This window comes from Prinia subflava, chromosome 2 (genome assembly GCF_021018805.1).
Source record: "Prinia subflava isolate CZ2003 ecotype Zambia chromosome 2, Cam_Psub_1.2, whole genome shotgun sequence".
Classification (NCBI taxonomy): Eukaryota; Metazoa; Chordata; class Aves; order Passeriformes; family Cisticolidae; genus Prinia; species Prinia subflava.
The window spans coordinates 18,865,868-18,885,963 of NC_086248.1; the positions used below are offsets into that span (position 1 = coordinate 18,865,868).

Below are 20,096 nucleotides of genomic sequence, written 5' to 3' on the forward strand. Positions count from 1 at the left end.
CAAGAGCAAAGGAGGCAGGGCTGAGGAGATGGAACCTGCACCCAGTGGCAGTGCTCCCTCTGGTTGAAGCTATACCAATTTCTTGGGTCCAGAGGGCTGATGCACAAAGCCCAGGCACTGAACTATGCTAGGTTGCCAGCACTAACTGCAGTGTATTTTTTTTGTCACAACAACTTGCTTTTCTCTGAATATCACCTGCCTGAGCGCATCTTGGCATCACTGCATAACAGTTTGTTATCCCACAGCCAGCCTACCTCAAAGGGGGAAGGGGTGTAAAAAAGTGTAGACAAATGTGTGAAAGGAAGACGGGGGCAAGAATCAGGTCATACTGAATTTGAGGGTCAGCAAACGATTCTTGGTGATTTCTATTTATTAGTATAGCCAGTGAGCCTTGGGTTTGACCCAATTAGTTTTCCCTCTATCATGAATATTAGAAATTTTAGGATTTGTTTTTGTTTGATTGTTTTTCACATGTCCTGTTCAATATATTTCATAATTGTTAAATATATATCAACACTAAAAAGAAGAAATAATATTTTGCAATGCCCTCAGTTGACTAAAATAGTAAAGTAAGCCACAAAAACCTAGAAATATTTCTGGAATGTTGGTAGAAATACATAGTGTTAAAACATACATTTACATGTCTCTCAGTATGCTAAACAATTATTATATTAATATTTCATTGATCTCCAGCACACTGAAGAGACTCAATTTGCCAAGCTATATGGTGCAGTAATACACTTAATTATCCACAATAATTCACACTTGAAGGTTGAAGTATGCTTTAATAAAGCATTCGAATTAGTTACAGTTGATTTGCCTTTATTGAAATTGCATAAAATACTGCACATAGTGTAGTGCTATTTCACTCAATTAAAAATAATGAAATGTTAATGTAGCTGCTTAACCAGTGATTTTTCTTCTGATTGCTTTTGTATTTTAGCAGATCACTGGAATGCTTCTTTAGTAAAACCCCACTCACATGGCTTTTTATTGCTGTATTAAACACGTTAATGTCTTGGAATCTTGCTTGAGTTAAAAAGGCAGCTGAAATATGAGATTTTGCTACCATACAGCTTTATAAACTACTCATATTTGATTACTATATATGCTATGTATGGAAAGTGGGAGTTTTCATTCACTTGTGAAATACTGGAATTCCACCATTTGGATTTTGTTTTGGCTGCCTGAGAGGCAACCTGGAGTCCTAAGCTGCCATTCACTATGCAGATGTTTTTCTTTTGAAACTTATTTTAATATTCTGCCTAGTTTCAAGTAGATGGAATGAGTGCCATATGGCAACCTAATAACTGGAGTTTATGATGCTTTATGTTGTGCTGAGCTGTCATGCACATAACTTCTGGAAACACGGGACACTTCTGGAAAATAAGCCTGCTGCTAATTGAACCCTCAGCTTGCATTGAGGTGAAATGGCTAACTCAAAGGAAACATCTCAATTCCTTCTCATGGAAGTCACTGGATTCAGTCAGGGTTGCTCGCTTTTCCCACTTGGAGCCATACTCATGCTCCTGACTCTGCTGGTACTGGGCCTCCAGGCTGAGGATGAGGTTCTTATCTCAGAGAATGAATGACACAACAATGAAACAGAAAGGCTGCAGATAAAATTCCCCTAGATGCCTCAGATATTAGGTGCACAAAAAGTAGGCTAGTCATCTAACAACCTGTCCATCTACCCATAAAGTTCCTGGGTGCCATCCTGTCATTCCATTCTTTTTCTCACTATCAGGAATGGCCAAAAATGCAGCCTTACAGCAGACATATCACTACCTCTGAAAGCTGACATTAGGTGAATCTAATTACACTCTGAGAGTCCATTTCTGTCGTACCTGTAATTCCTTCACCCATGAATTCCTCTCATTGTAGTGGACATTAAAGAAAATACAAGATTAATGCTAGCTAGTTTGGATTAAAAAATGGCAAAAAATAGCTCATTGGATTTTCCTTCTGTTCCTTATTCTTAATTTTTAAATAATTTTTTTTGCTTGTTTAGGCAGAAAGGAAGCTAGAATCTGTTAATATCTCTTACTAGTAAAAGTGGATGATAACTGCTGGAAATGTCTGATGTTATGTTGATATTCTCCATAGAAGGTCATGTTTATGCAATTTTACTACACCTTTGTTCTAGGAGGTGCACACAAAAACAAAGCAATCTCAGTGCTGTGCAAAAAAATCCTTTGTAATTGATCTGATTTTTCCCAAATGTGCTAACTGATTTAGCAGAAAAGCATTGTAAAGCATTTCCTTGCTCACTTCTAAACAGATTAAAAAAGATTTTTCTTGTGGACACCCTATTTATTCCACTTTAAATTTTGTTTCTAAATTTCATTCAAGAAATGCAGCATTTACTGATCTGCAGTACAGCTGCATATTCAAACACAGTGAGCAAAAGTACAAATGCAACATAGGTCTTGATATATTTTCTGCCAGAAAGTGGAAGCTGTGAAACAAGGAAAAGCACAGACTGGTATTTCATTTAATGTCTGAAGTCTTTGAAGCTGGCTTACATCACAGAATATGTTATTTGCCTTACAGTGTTTTGGGCTTTTTAAACTGATGTATTTCAGTAGAACTAGAGGCATTTCAAGGGGCTCACAAAGTTTTAGGCTCAGATAAGATCTGATTCACTGGTTTCAAAGCCTTTGGTTTTGGAGGGGTTTTTGTCGCCTTACACCTTTTACAGACATTTAGAGCAATGAGACTAAAATACCACCAAATATGAGTGGTGGGTTTAAGTTCTGATGTAGTACAAGCATAAAAATATACAAAGTAGAACAGAGTGACTACAGACCAGACTCAATGAATCATATTTACCCTACCCAGCTTTAGATACCAGACTGAAATGAGAAAGAGGTCTTTACCTCACCTATAGCAGAGTGCTTCTCTCCCTCTCTAGGGAGAAAGACTACACAGCCACGCCTGTAAATTAAGAGCTTCAGCCATGTGTCTATGTTCAGCTGCATGAATCTTGGCCAATGTATTCAAGCCCTGATGGAGTTGTCAGAGCAAATATTGTACTAGCTGCTAGTTCAGATTCCAAGCAACTCTGAACATGCCTGGGGGAAATTATGGATATCCACATAGTTAGATTTATAACACTGATGTGTATCAGGTTGTGTCCTTTCAGCAAAGAGTCTATCAGGCATATTCCTTGCAAATGACTTGTGATGTAACAAAACAGATTAAACTCATAAAACCAGACTCGCTGAATAATAAAACTGCAGAATTGTACTGCTCTTTATTCACCACATTGCAGAGCACCTTAACCTGTACAATGAGATTACATTTCATCTTTGTAGCACTTCACCCGTAAACTTGCAGTCCACCTTTCAGTTTGTGACCTTAGGTCTATGTATTTGGAGGCAATATTTGTATTTGAGTACAAATATTGTTTACCCTTGTACTCAAAAGGGTCTCATTCTCAGTTTTACACTCATTGCATTGGAGGGTGCTGAAAAGACAGGCATGTCTACTATATTGATTTTTGCAGGAAACAATTGCCAAATAGATTAGGCAACAAGTAGATACTTATAAAAAATAGCCACTAAACATATACAAACGATATGTAAAATTATAAAACTAACACCTAGAATTTTTAGATTGATGCTTGCCAACTGTTAGGGTTGTTGGAAAATACAAAAATGTTTCTCCTTAGGAAGTAATATTGTTTTCCTGCTTTATATATTTTTATTCAATTCAATAAAAAATGCTGGGTTAGAATTAATTTTTCTTTTTATATAGAAGAGGCATCTACTAAATCAGTTCTCCCTAAGTATAAAGTTCCTCGCATAATCCTAGAAACTTACCTTTTATAAAAGATAGTGCAACAAAGTTTAAATTATAACTTCTCCCTCCAGGAACTTTCACAGGCACCTCATTTACAGACACATTGATGCCAAATTTAACTGATTAACATCAGTCACTCTTCACCAATTTCCTCAGAAAAAGTAGACACAGCTTCTTGGATTTAAAGAAAGAGAAAGAAGGATTTTTCAGAACACATTTTTTATCATACATACCTGTTATTGCAGGCACCAGTGATGAGTCGATATTTATTAGCTAAGCAATTATTTGGACATTTTGGTGGCAACATATAAGGCAGGCATCCAGAAATATTAGCAATCATAGTGAGCAGATCAGCTGATAAACGATCTGAAAGGAAGAACCCAGACAAGCAATTTGCTCTATTGGATTTAGCTGCTAGAGTGGAAAAGGCATTATTTTCAGCTGCATCTACAGAATTCTCCCTCTTCCTTGGAAAGAGCACTTAGTGAGAAGTGCTGTGAGAGACTTCATCAGGGACTTAGTGGAAGAGCTGGTTTTATTAGCTGATGCATAGAGAATACAAGAAAGAGGTTTAGCAGTAGCTGAGAACTGAGGTTGACTTGCACACTGCTTCCTTCTTTCCCTGTGTTCTAGTCCTTTGTTTGCCTGGTCCCTGTGTATACAACAAAGGTGTAAAAAATGCCATTCAAGAACAAAAATATATACCAAGGAGAAAAATGTGGGACTGGAAAGATGCAGGAATTTAAAGACCCTGCACCTGACTATAGAATTCAGTGTTGAGTGGAGGAGAATCAGAATTATTAGCTGGAATTTGAAAGCTAGGTAAAATCAGGTTCCTTTATACCAGTAGACAGCATGTATTAAATATATTTCTGATACAATCCAAGGTGGGTCTCCCAGTGAGCAGCTGATGATGAGGGACAAAGCCACACCATTATGTAAGCTGCAGAGAGCTTGCACCCATTCTCACCTCTGCAGGTATTAAAATATGTATGGCCAGCTGGAAGAGGATGTGTGCCTGAAATAGGAGCAACCTGGTCTAGAGGAAGGTGACTCTGCCCATGGGAGGGGGCTGCAACTAGGGAAGCCTCTAAGTTCTTTCCAACCCAAACCTTTCTATGATTCTGTGAATATCCTTCCTCAACTCAGAGAACCCGTGACATTCAAAGTGACTACAACCATCACACGACGAAAGATGAGGGTAGAGATAACTTATAACTCTTGCCCTTGTCTCTCCACTGGCTGATGCATGTCACCCAGCCCCAATATCTGTTTGTTCTGCCCATTCAACTCTGAAGTAAGCTGCTTTAGTCCACTGTTCAAACCAAAATATTAAGCCACAAAAACAAACAACAAAGGTTCAAGAACCAAATTAGCTCAGAAAATGTTCTGCTGAGCAGTTAGAACCTGTACAAGGCAGTAGTGAGAACACAGAGAGAATAGGTTTTTAGATTGGCTACATAATCTTGTCATTATGTACTAGTAACTCGTGCCAAATTTGTGGATAGAGCTATACTTCTGTGTTAGTTCAGGTTCAAAATTATACTCAGAGCCCAGCTCCCCAGTTATCTGGGCTGCCTAGGCAGACACTCACATGTTTTCTTTAAAGTCAGTTTACTTCTTTAATTCCTGTAAAACTAGTCTGTTGTGGCACATAGACTGTGCAGTGTCTGCTCTCATTCAGTTAACATTGTTTCAGCTCTGAAGATTAACAAGAGCTTTGTGCACTTCTTCTGCAGTTTAGAAATTCAATTTCTTTTGAAACTGCACAGCACAAAGATTATTTTTATCTGTGTGTGTGTGTATAAATATATGCACAGACATATAGATAGAGATATATTTTTAGTTCTACAAATGGCCCATTAGTTTAGTAAGCCAGATATTTCTGCAAGGAAATAAAATAACTGTGGAGCTTTATGTTTGTCTACAGCCCTCTAATGCTTGGATATTTTGGAAAAAATGTTCTAATACCAAGACAGAACACTTCATGTAAGTGACAGAATTAAATTATGGTGGGGAAAAAAGTCAATGTTTCTGATATTTTGAGCCTTCAAGACACCAGACAGACATATTGAAATTTATCTCTAATTAACAGCAAGTATTTTTCTTAGACAACATTGAACTTTCTGGACTATCTCTCTTTCTCTCTCTATCTAACATAAAAAACTCCAGTTTAAGTGAAAATAAATGTGTAACAGCAAAGCCTTATAAAATTAGCTTTGGAAATAAGAACATATTTTTTTTTTAAAGAGGGATATGCATATGTTGAGAGGAAGTGTGTTTGAAAATGCCAATGCCATAGTGTGATAGAAGATCAAGCACTAAACCCAAACTGCTGGGGAAGATAGATATTTCACTGTAAACAAGTAGCTTGTAACACTGAGGATATGCAGGTTGGTTTATACAAATACAAACACACAGGCATGAGTTCACAGGGTGCCAATAGTACAATACTGCTCTCCTCAACTACAAGACCACCCACACCCCAGCAAAGAAAAATGTAAACCCATCTGGGGTGATTTCAAGAACAAAAGAAAGTGCAAAATAAAATAAAAGTGAACTTAACTGAACTTTAATCTAAAGAGAGCATTCAACAAATCAATAGGGTGGTTTGCCAATGTCAATATACTGTATTTACCAGTTGGTTGCAATGAACGTTTGTGCTTCTGGCAAACTTTTTGTTTCAGCACATGAATTGACATTTCCATTCGTTCAGCTGCTTGGGAAATAGCTTGACTCTCTTGTTCAGGAAATTTTGAGAAAGCCAGTAGCAAAGTAGGTGTTGCTATTCTCCTTCCTTGGATCTTTCTATAATTGAGATAAATACAGAAGGTTTTGCAATGTATACATTTTCAGAACCTTTTCATAACAATAAAGCTGTCCATGCTAGATAAGTGGTAAGTTTAAGGTATTGAAAGTATTAAGGTATATTTTGATTGAAGAGTACACTGAGGAAGCAAAGAGGAAGGCGATTTTGTGACCTTGATCTGCAATGAAAATTCTACAAGGACACGATGCTTCGGTTGGACACCTGTAACAAGAGTTCATTTTGTGGGAAGCGTGTAGGATGAGAAAAAACTATTGGGGAGAGCAGAACCTGCAGCACTAAGTGGAAGACCTTGTGCAGGATAGTCACAAAAAAGGTCTCCCAACTTACTACTGTGTGTAGGCTTTGCTTTCATGAAACATTTAATACCCAAGACCATCCTCATTCGTCAATAGAACTTCTGAGCACCAATTCACTTTACAATCTATATACCCACATTCACAGTATTTCAAAGGAAGCTTAGAAGTCTTGTGTCTGGTGTAAGTGGTCTCAGTTTTATTCCTAATAAAATTTCAATTCCTAATTGAAACAGGCATTGATAAGCATTTATCTTTAGCATCTCTTAGCATTTATCATGTTTAAGACATCGACCAAATAATTGCCACAGTATCCTGTGAGACAGATAAATATAAGTATCTCCATCTATTACATGAGGCAATTGAGCCACGGAAAGCTTAAGACTTATGTTTTTAAATTTTAAATTCCTTAGGATTGTCACCAAAATATTAACACTAAAAACCGAGAGTGACCTCAGTCTCTACATGCAGAGAGGCAACAGTTCTTGGCCAGTTCTGTCTGTATAAACAGTTAACACTCACAGAGCTCTGCAAATCATGACTCATTTTCAAATCACAGGGATAAGTCTTCAGGAAAGTCTAAGCAAAAGTGGACTTTAACAGTCCAATTTAAGGCAACAGGGTTTGGCTCATGATGCCATAGGAGTTGTTCCTGTCTCACTCTGCACTGGCAAAAACATAATTAATGTTCAAAAATAGGTCCATGAAAGGATGATTGTTAAGCCACATGTTAATGGAATTTTTTGTGCTACTTAGTTCAGAAAAACACCCGTGTGTGTGTTTCTTATGCTATCTCACATTTTAAGAGAGAAACTTATATGGTGATAATACACAATATCATATTAGATCAGATAATCAGTGACATAATCATAGAATGGTTTGGGTTGGAAGGAATGTTAGAGATCCCCTCGTTCCAATCCCCTTGCCATGGGCAGGATCACCTTCCTCGAGACCAGATCTCTCAAAGGTAATGAGAGCAGTGATTTTGTGATTTTATGGGTTCTCAAAGAAACAGAAAGATTGACATCAAACTTTTTTTATAAAAGCTTTTTTCCTGAATACATTCTTCACTTCTTTTTTTTTTTTTTTTTACCTTTTAATTTCATAATGTGAAGCATAATCCACCATAGAACCCTTCTGGATAGCCTTAGTAATGCAGTTATCTTCAATTTGTTCTCAACAGGGGAAAAAAAAACAAAAAAAGAAAGATAAGTATGTTAATAAACTGCTCATTTATTAAAATATTTACAATTAGAAAATATACAAGTTTCTAATATTGAGGTACAATTTTTGCCCTTTAAAACCATTTCCATATTTTATTCCTGAAGTTAATGCTGTGGCTTCTGACCTTTTAAAAGATAAGGTAGGGATGGTAAATAAATTCTTCCATCATTTATAAGACTTGGGGATTTAGATTTCCTTGCTTGAAGTATAAATCCAGTTATGGACATGTTATACAGGACTAAACATAATAGGTCCAGCTGAAACACGTTGTGTTCTCTGTATGCAGCTGTGTTCCTTAGGCTCCATGTGTATTTTTCATCAAAGTGTCCTTGGACTGACAGGACAAACCTGACCCTCCCTCACAGGTGGGATGAGCTGGTCTGAGCCAGATGAAGAATTCAAGTTCATATTCAAGCAAAATTAAGACCTGGGATCAGGCCAGCGTGTGACAGCCCTATTCTCATTTCTTTACCCATGTTTGATGGAAAGATATGTATGAACATAATAATTCTGCAGTTGTGCTATTTTGTATAATGCTATTAGGAGGTTTAGCTTATCCCTCTTTTGTGGATATGTTGCTTTATAATAAAAGAACTAGTCGTGTTAAAGTACAACTCCTTTATTCCATCTGAATTTTGTGGACCGACCCATTTTTTTCTTAGCAAACAAATCATAAAAAGTAATAGCAATCATTTCTGTACAACCGTTCATAATTTGTATACAGTGTAATTTTAGGGGACCATGTTTTATCTGTAGTCCATACTGTGCTAATTCTATCATCTATTTTTTGAATAGAGCACTCAGCTCAAGGAAGAGAAATATGTGATGAGGAGTAATCTCTCCTAGGCTAAATTATACTCTACTGAAATTTTCAGTATCTAAGTATAGCAGTAGTTATTTCTCTTTTTCACCTATGCATAATAAAATATTCAGATGATTCATTTGGTGTTATCATTTCCACTACTTCTGAAAACCTTTTTGAGTCTATGTCAAAAAACAAGTTTGATTTTTATAGGCCATACACAAAGTAAGCCTTTCAGAGTTTAATATAATGTATTTTAAAGTACTTTTAGAGGGCTTGGCTCAGAGAAATAAATGCTTGAAGTATTGGTCATCATGTGATATTGATTCCAACTCTGATATAAAAGAGAATGCCCACTTGCTATACTTAAATTCCATTGTCTCTCTTCATTTTCTACTAAGAGGTATGGATTTGGTACCAATACAGTGTCTTCAAAAATGTGGTTCTTGAGTAATAAACATTATCTTGTACTGTCTTAGCAGACCAAGAACACTCAGTATAAAAAGAATCACATTTCATCTATTCTATTTTAATAGTCCATGTACGTTTTTGTACACTGGCGCCTTCCTGTGCACTTTAGGGAAGGATATGAAAAGGAGAAAGAGGGATTTATATGACAGGATGAGAGGCAATGGTTTTAAACTGACAGAGGGCAGCTTTAGATTAGACGATAGGAAGAAATCCTTTACTTTGAGGGTGGTGAGGCACTGGAACTTGTTGCCCAGAGAAGGTGTGGCTGCCTCATTCCTGGAAGTGTTGAAGGCCAGATTGGATGAGGCCCTGAGCAACCTGGTCTGATGAACAGCATCCGAACACATGGCAGAGGGTGTGGACCTGGATAATCTTTAAGGTCCCAATAACAGAATGGTCCTAAACCATTCCATTATTCTTGAATTAATTTTTTATTAACTAACATATAACGTAATGTGGTCATTTTAGACCATATCTTTCCAAGCAATTTGTATGGAAGCTCCAAGTAAAGCATCCAGGATGGAAGGAACACCTGAATCTCCTGTTTTGCAGTGATGGTACAAAAAAGATTTCTCACAAGAAGCAATAACTTGGGAAATTGTTTTTAATTTAAATTGTTTTGCCTATAATTTTATTTTATTTGTGATTCTACACTAACTTCAGGTTAGGAAAACTTTCCTAGAGAATCATCATATCACCATTTCTTATGAATCATGTATACAGCGATATAATATTAGAGACTGTGTTTTGAAATCCTGTTTCTTAACTATCTCTGCCTTAATTTCATGTAAAATCAGTTTCTGCAGACTTCTTTCAAAATTCAGTCTAGTATCTGCTACAATTCTAGTTTATTAGATTTAACTGATTTAAATTGAGCAGATGCAAATGATGGTAAAAAATGACAGGATTACATTTGTTTAACAAAATCGCTATCTGAGATGCTCTAAAATCCACAGGGTGCCAGCAGCCAACAGATCCACAGGAGAGAAGCACCCCTGTGGGATAATCTCCACCAGGATGGTGCCAGGTGGGACAACCTATGGCAACTGCCTCTAGGCCAGGATGATTAGCAGATGGGGAAAGAAATCCAGCAATCATGTTTGGCAACGTATCATCTGACATATGAATGCCACTAAGAAAGTAAAATCACTCCTAGTCAAAGAAGTGGTTGAGATACATTGCACATACAAAGTTTTACTTACTGAGTTTATGAAATTGCAATTTAAAAGAAAACCTCCATGGACTAATTCTCAGTCAAGCCACATAGTCTATTTTGCACACAAAAGAGATGGAGCTATTCTGCCATTGTAAAACTATCTGCAGTGTCAGTGTATTTTAAGTTTAACAGTCAATATTAGAAACTAGCTTGTATTTTGCTGTTACTTACCAAAGATGGTATCTCTCCCTATTTGAAGGAGAGAAAAGAAAACAGCTGTGAAGGCTATAGATGCTGAAAATCCCAAAATAATGAAAACTTTCATCTACAAGAAAGAAGAGATAACAGTTGAATATATATATACCTTCATCTTCTAATTATAAGCCAGACTATAAATAATTTTCTGTATATGGCAAATTTTACTTTAAAATTAGATTTCCAGCCATGTTCTGACTCTGTTTTTGAAGTTCAAAGTAATTCACTTTCTCTTTTTCCCTTCTGTACTTATTACTTTTCTTTTACATTTTGAGAAGCTTCTAGCACAATGGTACATGTAACTTTATTTTATAACATTTTACATTCTCACAATATCAGCAGCACTTAGCCTATATATATTAGAAATTCATCAATATTTTACCCCCATTCATTTTGAACTTGTCTGTGCACTACACTGGTTTGATTGTAAATTAGTGATTGCACATAAGATAATGAAACGGCCAAACTAATAACAATTAATCAGACCTAATCTATGCTCCTATCCATAGATAGCTCTGGTATCAAAGCAGCACAGTGAATATGCTCACTCAGCTGAGGTGAGCTGCAGTCTCCATTTCAGTACTGGCACTCTGGCACTTCTTACAGCAGTGAAAATACATAAAATCTCTGAGAGGTATAATTTTTAACATGCTTTACATTGACTGGAAATTGAAAGATTTGAAATATTTTTAGCTCCATATCCTATCAAATATTTTTTTTTTAAAATTGAGTCTGAAAATTCTGAGAAATTATATTGCCCATAGAAATTCAATGTGAAAACACCCCTTCCTTTTACATTTCATGAGTTAATATGATGAATTTCTTCTGGAAAATGGCAAGCAAAAGTTTTATTGTCTGACCTTTTGTCTGCTGAGGAGATTATCTTCCACAGTTCTGTACTTTATCGATGGCAGTAACTGTTCTGAATTATGAAAGCCAAGTACTTTCCAGGGGCCCAGTTTATGCTATCAGCTTTACGCACTGGTACTCACTCAAGCTTTAACAGTACAAATTATTTCAAAATCTTTTTGGCCACAGTCATGTTCCCACAAAGCAGAAACTGACGTTAATACTTGACTTGTTTATTTTTTCCTGCTGGAAATCAAAAGATAACTGTGTAGTCAGTTCTTACATCAGAATTATTTCCCTGAAAATGAGAAGGAAAATAATCTCATTTTAAATATATATGTGTATGTATATATTATATTATGTAGTAAAATAAACTATTTTTCTTGAGTTTTTCTATTTTTTAAAAGATTTATTTGACAAAAAAGCAAATTTGTGTCCAATTTTATGCATTCTATAATTTGTAATTTACCAAAATAACCATTTGGAATTCAGATGCTAACCCCCAGTTTGCCCACCAACTTCCTTCCAGCACTTTTTATTTAGTCTTTTTATCTGAGCCTAGCTATTTTTCTTTAGTTACAATTTTCAGCCCCATTGCTTCTTTTAAAGTCAGTAGTTTGACCTAAAGAATCTGTTTGGCTGGGTTTTTTCCATTTTCCTATAGAGGCAGAGGGATCAGAATCAGGTCTGGAATCAGTATTGAGGATTCCCTCATTTCCCCTTGGCTGGTCACGCCAGGTCACAAGGTGGAGCCAAAGATCAGCGTTTTGATCTCTGCGCTGGGGGAGAAGGTGAGACCTGGGCAGCAGGGAGCACCCTGGAGCTCGGGATGAGGTACCTGGTGGTGAAAGGAAACCCAGGAGCCTGTGAACTGACTGGAGGACAAACTCCAGTTTGGAGGATATTCTCAGACTTGGAAATTTGGTTTGGGAATGTCTTGGAAAACTCAAACTATCTATCTCAAACTTGGAAAATCAGGTTTGGGAATATTATCCATAACCTGTTCACTGCAAGGATGAGTGGACAAGGTTGAGAAGTAAGGGCAGAGCAAAGGAGAACAGCCCTCTATTGGAAAAGTAGGTTTATGTTCCTTGTCTGGAGGATTTAACATTGCAGACAAAAAGTCCAACTTGCAATACTTCTTTATCCTGTTCCAAATTGTAACTCTTTTAGGATTATGTTTCTCTACATAAGAAAGTATAAAGGAGACTGACTTCTAAGGCAGAGCAAAGCATTGAGAAAAGCAGGTCCATTCCAAACAGCTAACACAATAAAAAGCTCACACTATATCCTTTAATATACTTCACAAGTACTGCAGGTTTAATTTCTGAGAGATGAGAGACTTCCTTAAAGTGAAAAACAGGCTTGATTTTCTTTGCTGTTTCACAGTCAAAAATCAAAGCTTCCTAATTTAGTTCAAAAAGAGCATACCTACATCAAGGCTTGTTTGAACAAGGATCTCAACATTTGCTCATTGGTTGCAGTTGAAGTGTTTATCAACAGTGGGTCTTAAATGGTTACATACAGTAAATTGGTCTGTGATTAAAAAACTGAACGGCAACATTTATTTTGTGTTTTTCTGAGTATGAATATTTAGCTGCCCTCTGAGCCACAAATACAGTTTTAGTTAAAACCTGTGTGAAGTCTTAATTACACTGGACTCACACAGACAGGCAAAGCTGAATTCCTATTCTTACTGGAGCTCATTCAGAGTCCTGTTATAGAAAACTGATGAAAGAGAATTAAGAGGGTAAAAATTAATTGCTCAAGAACAGCCTTATTTTTTTTAATCCAAGATTTGCATATTGCCATTGTAAGTGCAGAAAATGTTGATAAATATCCTGATGAATGTACCCCCTTTGCTCCAGATTTTCTGTTAGCTGTTTTGAGCCATTCTTCCTGCAGAAAGGGTGTCAGACCTTTCATGCCCAGCAGTGAAACTGCACAGATCAATGATGGTCTAAACATGGAGCACAAGAGCAGTATAAAACAGTCCCTATGCCAAAGAAAACTCTTGAGAAAAGCAGCAGTGAACCTTAACAATGAACCAAATTAATATTATTAAGTTTTAAATTGACTTTTTCAGTTTGCTATATTCCCAAAATTTAAATCTGCACATGAAGATCAATGCTGTATCTGTGTTCTTAAAAGTTACAGACCTATAAAATAAATCTTTGAGATGAGGATAAAAAGATAAATTTTGTTCAAGGAAATACCCCAAAGCAATAGAATTTCAGATTACTCACATATATTAATTTCTGTAAAGCTATTATGGTATTTAGAAGAATTAGCTCATACTTAAAATATTATGCAATTGCAACCGATGTTTGATATGGGAAACAGACACAATTCTATAATCTCAAAAGAACTTACATTTGTGCTGTAACAGCCTGCAGCCCTGCCAGGCTCTCTAAGGCATCATCAGTTCTTACAAACATTGGATTAGAATGAGAGACCTCCAACACAAATCTGTGCTGCTGCAGGAGCTATTTTTGATAGCAGATTACACAGTTTGTAGTATTTATTGACAATCCTGGGGTCTAACAAAGTGTGAAGGACACTGTTAATATGGATGTCTAATCTATAATAGAAAAATTAGTTTCTAATATCTTCTGGCTTTTAAAGTTCTAGGAACACTATTGCAAGAGAAGGGGCAAAAAGTGCATATAACTGCACAATACTTCAGCAGAAGCAATTTTGCTGAACCTCTAGCTTAACAGCATAGAAGCAACAGCAATAAGCCTCGTTTTAATACGTTGAGCAAAATATCACAAGTCAAAAAAGGCAAGAAAAGGGTGAAAGAAAAGTAGTTCTGTGGGAAATATCAGTTTAGCTGGGTTTCAGTGATGCCATTACTTAAAGAGAATAATAGCAAAAAACCCCTCTTTTTAATAAAATTAAATTGATTCAAAAAACCCCCTAAGTAAATAGAAGTAGTGAAGACCTTGTAGAGATGTCTGAAAGCCAGAAATCGGATGAAGAAGGTGAATAGGCAACAATCATTAACTGTCTATTCCAGCAGAGAACTAGAGGTCACACATGTTGAAAACAAACACAAAAGTATTATTATTTAGACAACACAAAGCTATACCATGAAACAACTCGTGTCTGGTAAAAAAATTCATATAAGTTCATAGAAATACTTTCACAATTTCATGGAATATAAATATACTAAGGCCTATGAGGTACAATATTTACAACAGGGACTCCTGAATCATAAATTATCTATGGCCATAATTTTTCTTATCCCTTTTTTTTTTTTACAGGCTTCTCCCAGCATTAGTGTTTGGGGGGGGAGGGGGTGGGTGGTGGTGGTGGTGTTTATTTTTATTTTGTTTGGGTTGGTCTTGTTTGTTTATTTTTGTTGTCAAATAAAATAAAATAATGTTATTATATATGCTGTACTCCTAGGACTGGGTGGATGGCCAGGCCCAGAGGGTGCTGGTGAACGCTGCCACATCCATTGGTGCCAGTCACCAGTGGGGTTCTTCGGGGTTCAATATTGGGGCCAGTCCTTTATCAGTTATTTGGACAAGGGGATTGAAGGCACCCTCAGCCAATTTGCTGATCAAACCAGTTTGGGTGGGAGTGTTGATCTGCTGGAGAGTAGAAAGGCTCTGCAGAGGGATCTGGATGTGCTGGATCAGAATTTGATTTGGCCATTACATACTGATTTTAGTGTATGATGCTGAAATCATGTTCTCAGATAAGTTATTTTTCTCAGAAGCAGGTGAAATGTAACATCAATGGAACATGAGGTTATCTTGTTAAAATTTTGATTTAACCCCAAATTGATGTCTTACCTCATGCAAGCAAGCATTAAAAACTGAAGTTACAGGAAGAATCCCTCAGATGTTCTGTTGTTAGAGAGTAACCCAACTTGCAGAACAAAACTATGTAAAGATAAATTTAACTGCAGAGAAGAGCCCACTCAATTTGTTGTGCCTGAATTCATGCGAATCGTGTATATCACTGTTTGAAAACTCTGCCTTAACTAATGAGAAAATTATGATTTATGTGAAAGGATGTGGAACAGTTGAACAATTTTTAAGGTCTATAGAAGGTCTGAAATTCAGTGGCTTGAATCACAAAAACTTTTCCTTTTAAAATGAGACAGAAAATGAATCTTTCATCTTCACAGAGCACTGGTTTCAGACCAAATTCAGACTCTTTCAGACAGATTATTTTAATTGCAAGCTTAATGGTGAACTTTCTGCCTTCTTCCAGCCTTCTTTCAGAGACCACTGCCTTTTCATATGATGAAGTTCATGTCTTGGATTTAAGGATGGTCAGTAGATACACCATAGGTCACGTAGTCATAAAGCTGATCAAATATTAACAAGACATGATATTTTGTGACTTAGGAGAAAACAGAAACAGATTTAGCAAAACAAAAACAATGACTACATAATAAAATTATGACAGATTAATTTTAGTATTCATCCTGCTGTGAATGAGGCTCTCAGTGTGGTTAGTGACAAATCCACAAAAGAATTTAAGATTCCAGAGGGAAAACTGGGAAGTGAAAGTAGTGACAGTGATTCATTACCACACTCAAAGGATGGCAGATGCTTCTGTCCTGCTTTTGTAGTGAAATATTTCCATGGCAGGAATCATGACAAATGGATGACTCACTTTAGAAGCTCTTTTGATAGCGCTGGGATCTGGACCAATGTCTTTGACCTCCTGCCTCCCAAGACCAGCTTATTGGAAAGCTCCGGTCAGTGACAATGTTTGCATTTTGTACACATCATTTGAAAGAAAAAAAAAGGTGGTGTAGTCAGAGTGCTCAAGAGAAGGAGGTGACATCTATAAAGGAAGATGAATTGGGAATCATAATGGAGAGAGAATCTGCCCTGCAGATCAGTGTGAGTGCTGTATCATGAAGAACATTTCATGGTAGCTGTGTGTCCTCAGCTGTTCTGATGACCTGGGTCAGATATCTCAGTAGGATATCTGACCATTCTAAAGAGTGTTATGCTCTCTCTGCACTATCTGAAACCAAAAACCTGGGTTTTTTTCGGCTGTGTACCATGCCCAAAATGAGGCATTACAGATGGTTGTGATGTGGAAGCCCCTCTGTAGACACAAATGTTGCAATAACTTGGAGAGCAGTGCTTGAATTCCTCTTCACACTTAAATGCTTTTTGCTGTTCTGCTTTAGTGACTTGCCTGGTAGGTTGCATCTTCCCAGGCATGGCACTGACTTTCTAACTTTATTATTTAATTTTTAGTTATTTGTTTTTATCAATTCAAAGACAAAGGCAATGGCAATATTAACACAGTAAGAAATCATTCTGGACTTGGAGTTACCAGTTTGGAAAAAGAGGTAGTAAAGGGAAACAAACAGCCAGTGATGTTTGGTGTTCTCAAGAAGGCCACCAGCTCATTAAATGAACTGTTCATGAGGCACATCCTACATTATAAACACATTTGTTAATTGAAAACCACATTTTAAATCTGATGAGTTACTCTTGAACTGTTTCATCCAAGTTCATATTCACTCAGGCAAATGAGTATGCTTCCAAATTAATCTCCAAATTTCCATTAGTCTGTCACAAATCAGGAAAGTAAATGATCTGAAGAAGTTAAATGAAACATTCTTCATGAGTGCTGATATTAAGAGGTCACAAAGCACTACTCTCTGGAATATTTAGTGTTCAAGTGAGCTTTATGGCTGAGTAATAAAAACATCTTGGCTATTTGACGTCATGTCAAGGTTCCAAAAAACCTTGAACTGTTGTTTTTAACGCCCTGATGGGTTTGAAGCATTCTGTAGCTAAAGTACATTTTAGAAAACTCTCATACTGAACAAACAGGAGATGCTACAGCTTTCTTATTTCTCTGTTGAAACATCCAGATGCAAAAGGCACATAAGAATTAATAAGCATGCAGCATTAAATAGTAACTAACAGCTTGCATGAAACCTATCACATTTAAATGAGTAATAATAAGAATCAATACTTTGTGAAAAATAAGCTGAGGTTACTGAATAAGTGAAGGAACAGGGAAGAGTGTGTGTGTGTATTTGTATGTACATACATTTAAAAATATATATACATACTCTCACACACACAGATAGACACAACAAAAGAATACATTTTTTACTGAAGTCTTCATACCTGAACTGAGGCAAAATTAATAATAGATAACATGGTAGACTGAAAAATAATAAAAAAAATTAATACAGTCAAATATAAAGTGGTGTCTTTGGAAATAAATTTTATAGATAATAAACATGTGATAATAGAACCTGGAGAAACTGTGACTCAGGAGAAAGAAAAAGATAAAGGAACCATTTATCACTGATTCTCAGCAGATTTTTCAAGTTAGTGCTCTGGCAAGAGAAAATAATGTGTGTCCCTGTTATACAAAGAAAAAAATAAAAAAAGGACCTGGTGTCAATATTTGGAATTGGTAACTCTACTACAAGTTCATCACATCCACTTTTGAGATCTGCAGACTGTGAGTAAGCTTTAACAATGTGAGGCTTAAAGGGGTGAAGGAGTTTAGTTTGGTGCAAAAATGCTGAAGTTTGGCATTGTAAGTGGTTGAGCATTTACATTTAAAAAACCCCAAACCTATAGAGAGTAAGTTTTCATTTCTGCAGAAAAAGGTATAAGAAGATGACCTGTACTGGAATTAAACAACCCTGGCAATGAAATAAAATATAGCTTGCAAATAGCAAAAAAATACAATTAAAAATTGAAAGTGGTTACAAGGGTGTGCAGTGAAGAAGAAAGAGAAGGAAAGCCTTCTCCACAGGGTCCTGACCCCCCAGGCTTCCCTTAGGTCAGGGCTCCCACATACAATTCCCAGTGTCCAGTACTGTCACACCAGCTCTTTGTCAGAAGGAGAACAAACCAAACTGACAGAAAGAACACCATCTTTGTGGCCCCTCCTCACCACCTTCTCACTACTCCTCCTGCAGACTGGTATGCAACACTTCCTACTGCCCTTCCTGTGCTCCTGCCCAGCATCCCAGCCCTGCTCTTCTGCAGGCAGCCGTGAGCTCTGCCTGGGCATCCCCCATCCATGGCCACCCGTCTGGCTGCTTTTTCACACAGCAGCTCATTGCAGGGTGGGTAGTGGCAGACAGGCATTTAATTGAGGGTAATCTGGGGTGAGGTCTTTCTTGTCTGGCAGATCAGCTCATTGCTCTGACAACGCAATGAGCAGGATGCTTTTGCATATAATTGTAGGTGCCAGAGTTAGAAAATCATCTATGTCACGTCTCCCTAACAATGTACCCCTCATTTCTTCAGGTATGCAGTCGATCCCCGATGCACAAGGTGGCCCTTTTTAAAACAACAGAAAAAACCCAAATCTATGCACAATTCAGATCAATGGTATTTGACAGCAGAATTGTTTACCTTCTCAGGGTTCCCTTGAGAAATAACAAAATTTATCTTAATGAGGAACAAACACTTGAGTGAAATGTCCTTTCATGGGAAGTGGCTTTTGTAGCTGTAGCATCCTGGCAACATGTGCTCCCAAAAAGAGTTCTAACCTTATTTCGTTGGACTGCTTAATGGTCTCAAAACACACATCTGTGTTACTGTGATATTAAGGGTTCTAAGTCCATACCATAATTATACTGTGCAACTTTGCAGGATTTTGATACCTAGCTCCTTTTTCTAGTTTTCAACCAAGTCATCACAAATTAAAGAACTTCTTATTCACAAAGCATGCATGGAAGACATGGATGCCTTTCTCTGATACAAGGTATCAGTGCCATATGATGGAGCTTGTATATAAATACTGGAGAGTCCCTGAAATGGAATGCTGCTTCTGCAGAGTGAATTAAAGGTGTGTGAAACACTACAGATTTCATCTGTAGTACTGGAGATCTCCAAATCTAGATAAGCATAGTTTCACAGCCTGTAACAAATAGTATCTGGCATGTGCTAATCCTTCAGCCGTGCCTAGGGGCATTTCAGCACACTGCTGACTCGCCTGGGGCAAAAATATATCAGAGACAATTTTCACAAATTTACCTTAAGGGCAACCATAACCCAAGTCCCAACCATTTCCTAATGTAGTTTAACTTACTCATATTGAAGCTATGAAAAGGTCTTCACTAGAGAAACAGCCCGGTTTTTAAAGGGTGCTCTCTAATCAATTTTTCAAGGTGATTGAGTGTGGACACTATGTAAGACAGAAGCATATCAGACTCTTCACTGTGTGATAGAATAGTCTCAGACTGTCCTGGTGACCACTCTGAAGGTCAAAATGAACTTCCCAGAGCTCTAACAGGAGGACATGATTAATCAATTTGTTGTGGGTATCCATTCATAAATAAAAACACAGTGACGACAGGATCAGTAGAAGCTTTAGGACATGACAAATATAATGTAATTCTCTTGAAGGACCCCGAATAAAAAATTACTCCTCTCCCTGCAGAAATTATTA

General features: G+C 37.0%; 1 protein-coding gene across 1 annotated transcript in view; it reads right to left on the bottom strand.

Annotated features, from left to right (window-relative positions):
- TPO (thyroid peroxidase) overlaps nt 1-10,905 on the bottom strand; it is a 36,669-nt gene extending 25,764 nt beyond the window's left edge. Inside the window, exons 1-6 of the mRNA XM_063391837.1 lie at nt 10,812-10,905; nt 10,706-10,718; nt 10,575-10,621; nt 8,021-8,102; nt 6,443-6,612; nt 4,038-4,170 (exon numbers count right to left, since the gene is read on the bottom strand). Of these exons, the coding sequence (XP_063247907.1) occupies nt 4,038-4,170; nt 6,443-6,612; nt 8,021-8,102; nt 10,575-10,621; nt 10,706-10,718; nt 10,812-10,905 (539 nt within the window). The remainder of the gene's footprint in view (nt 1-4,037; nt 4,171-6,442; nt 6,613-8,020; nt 8,103-10,574; nt 10,622-10,705; nt 10,719-10,811) is intronic.
- Nucleotides 10,906-20,096: the final 9,191 nt, after the last annotated feature.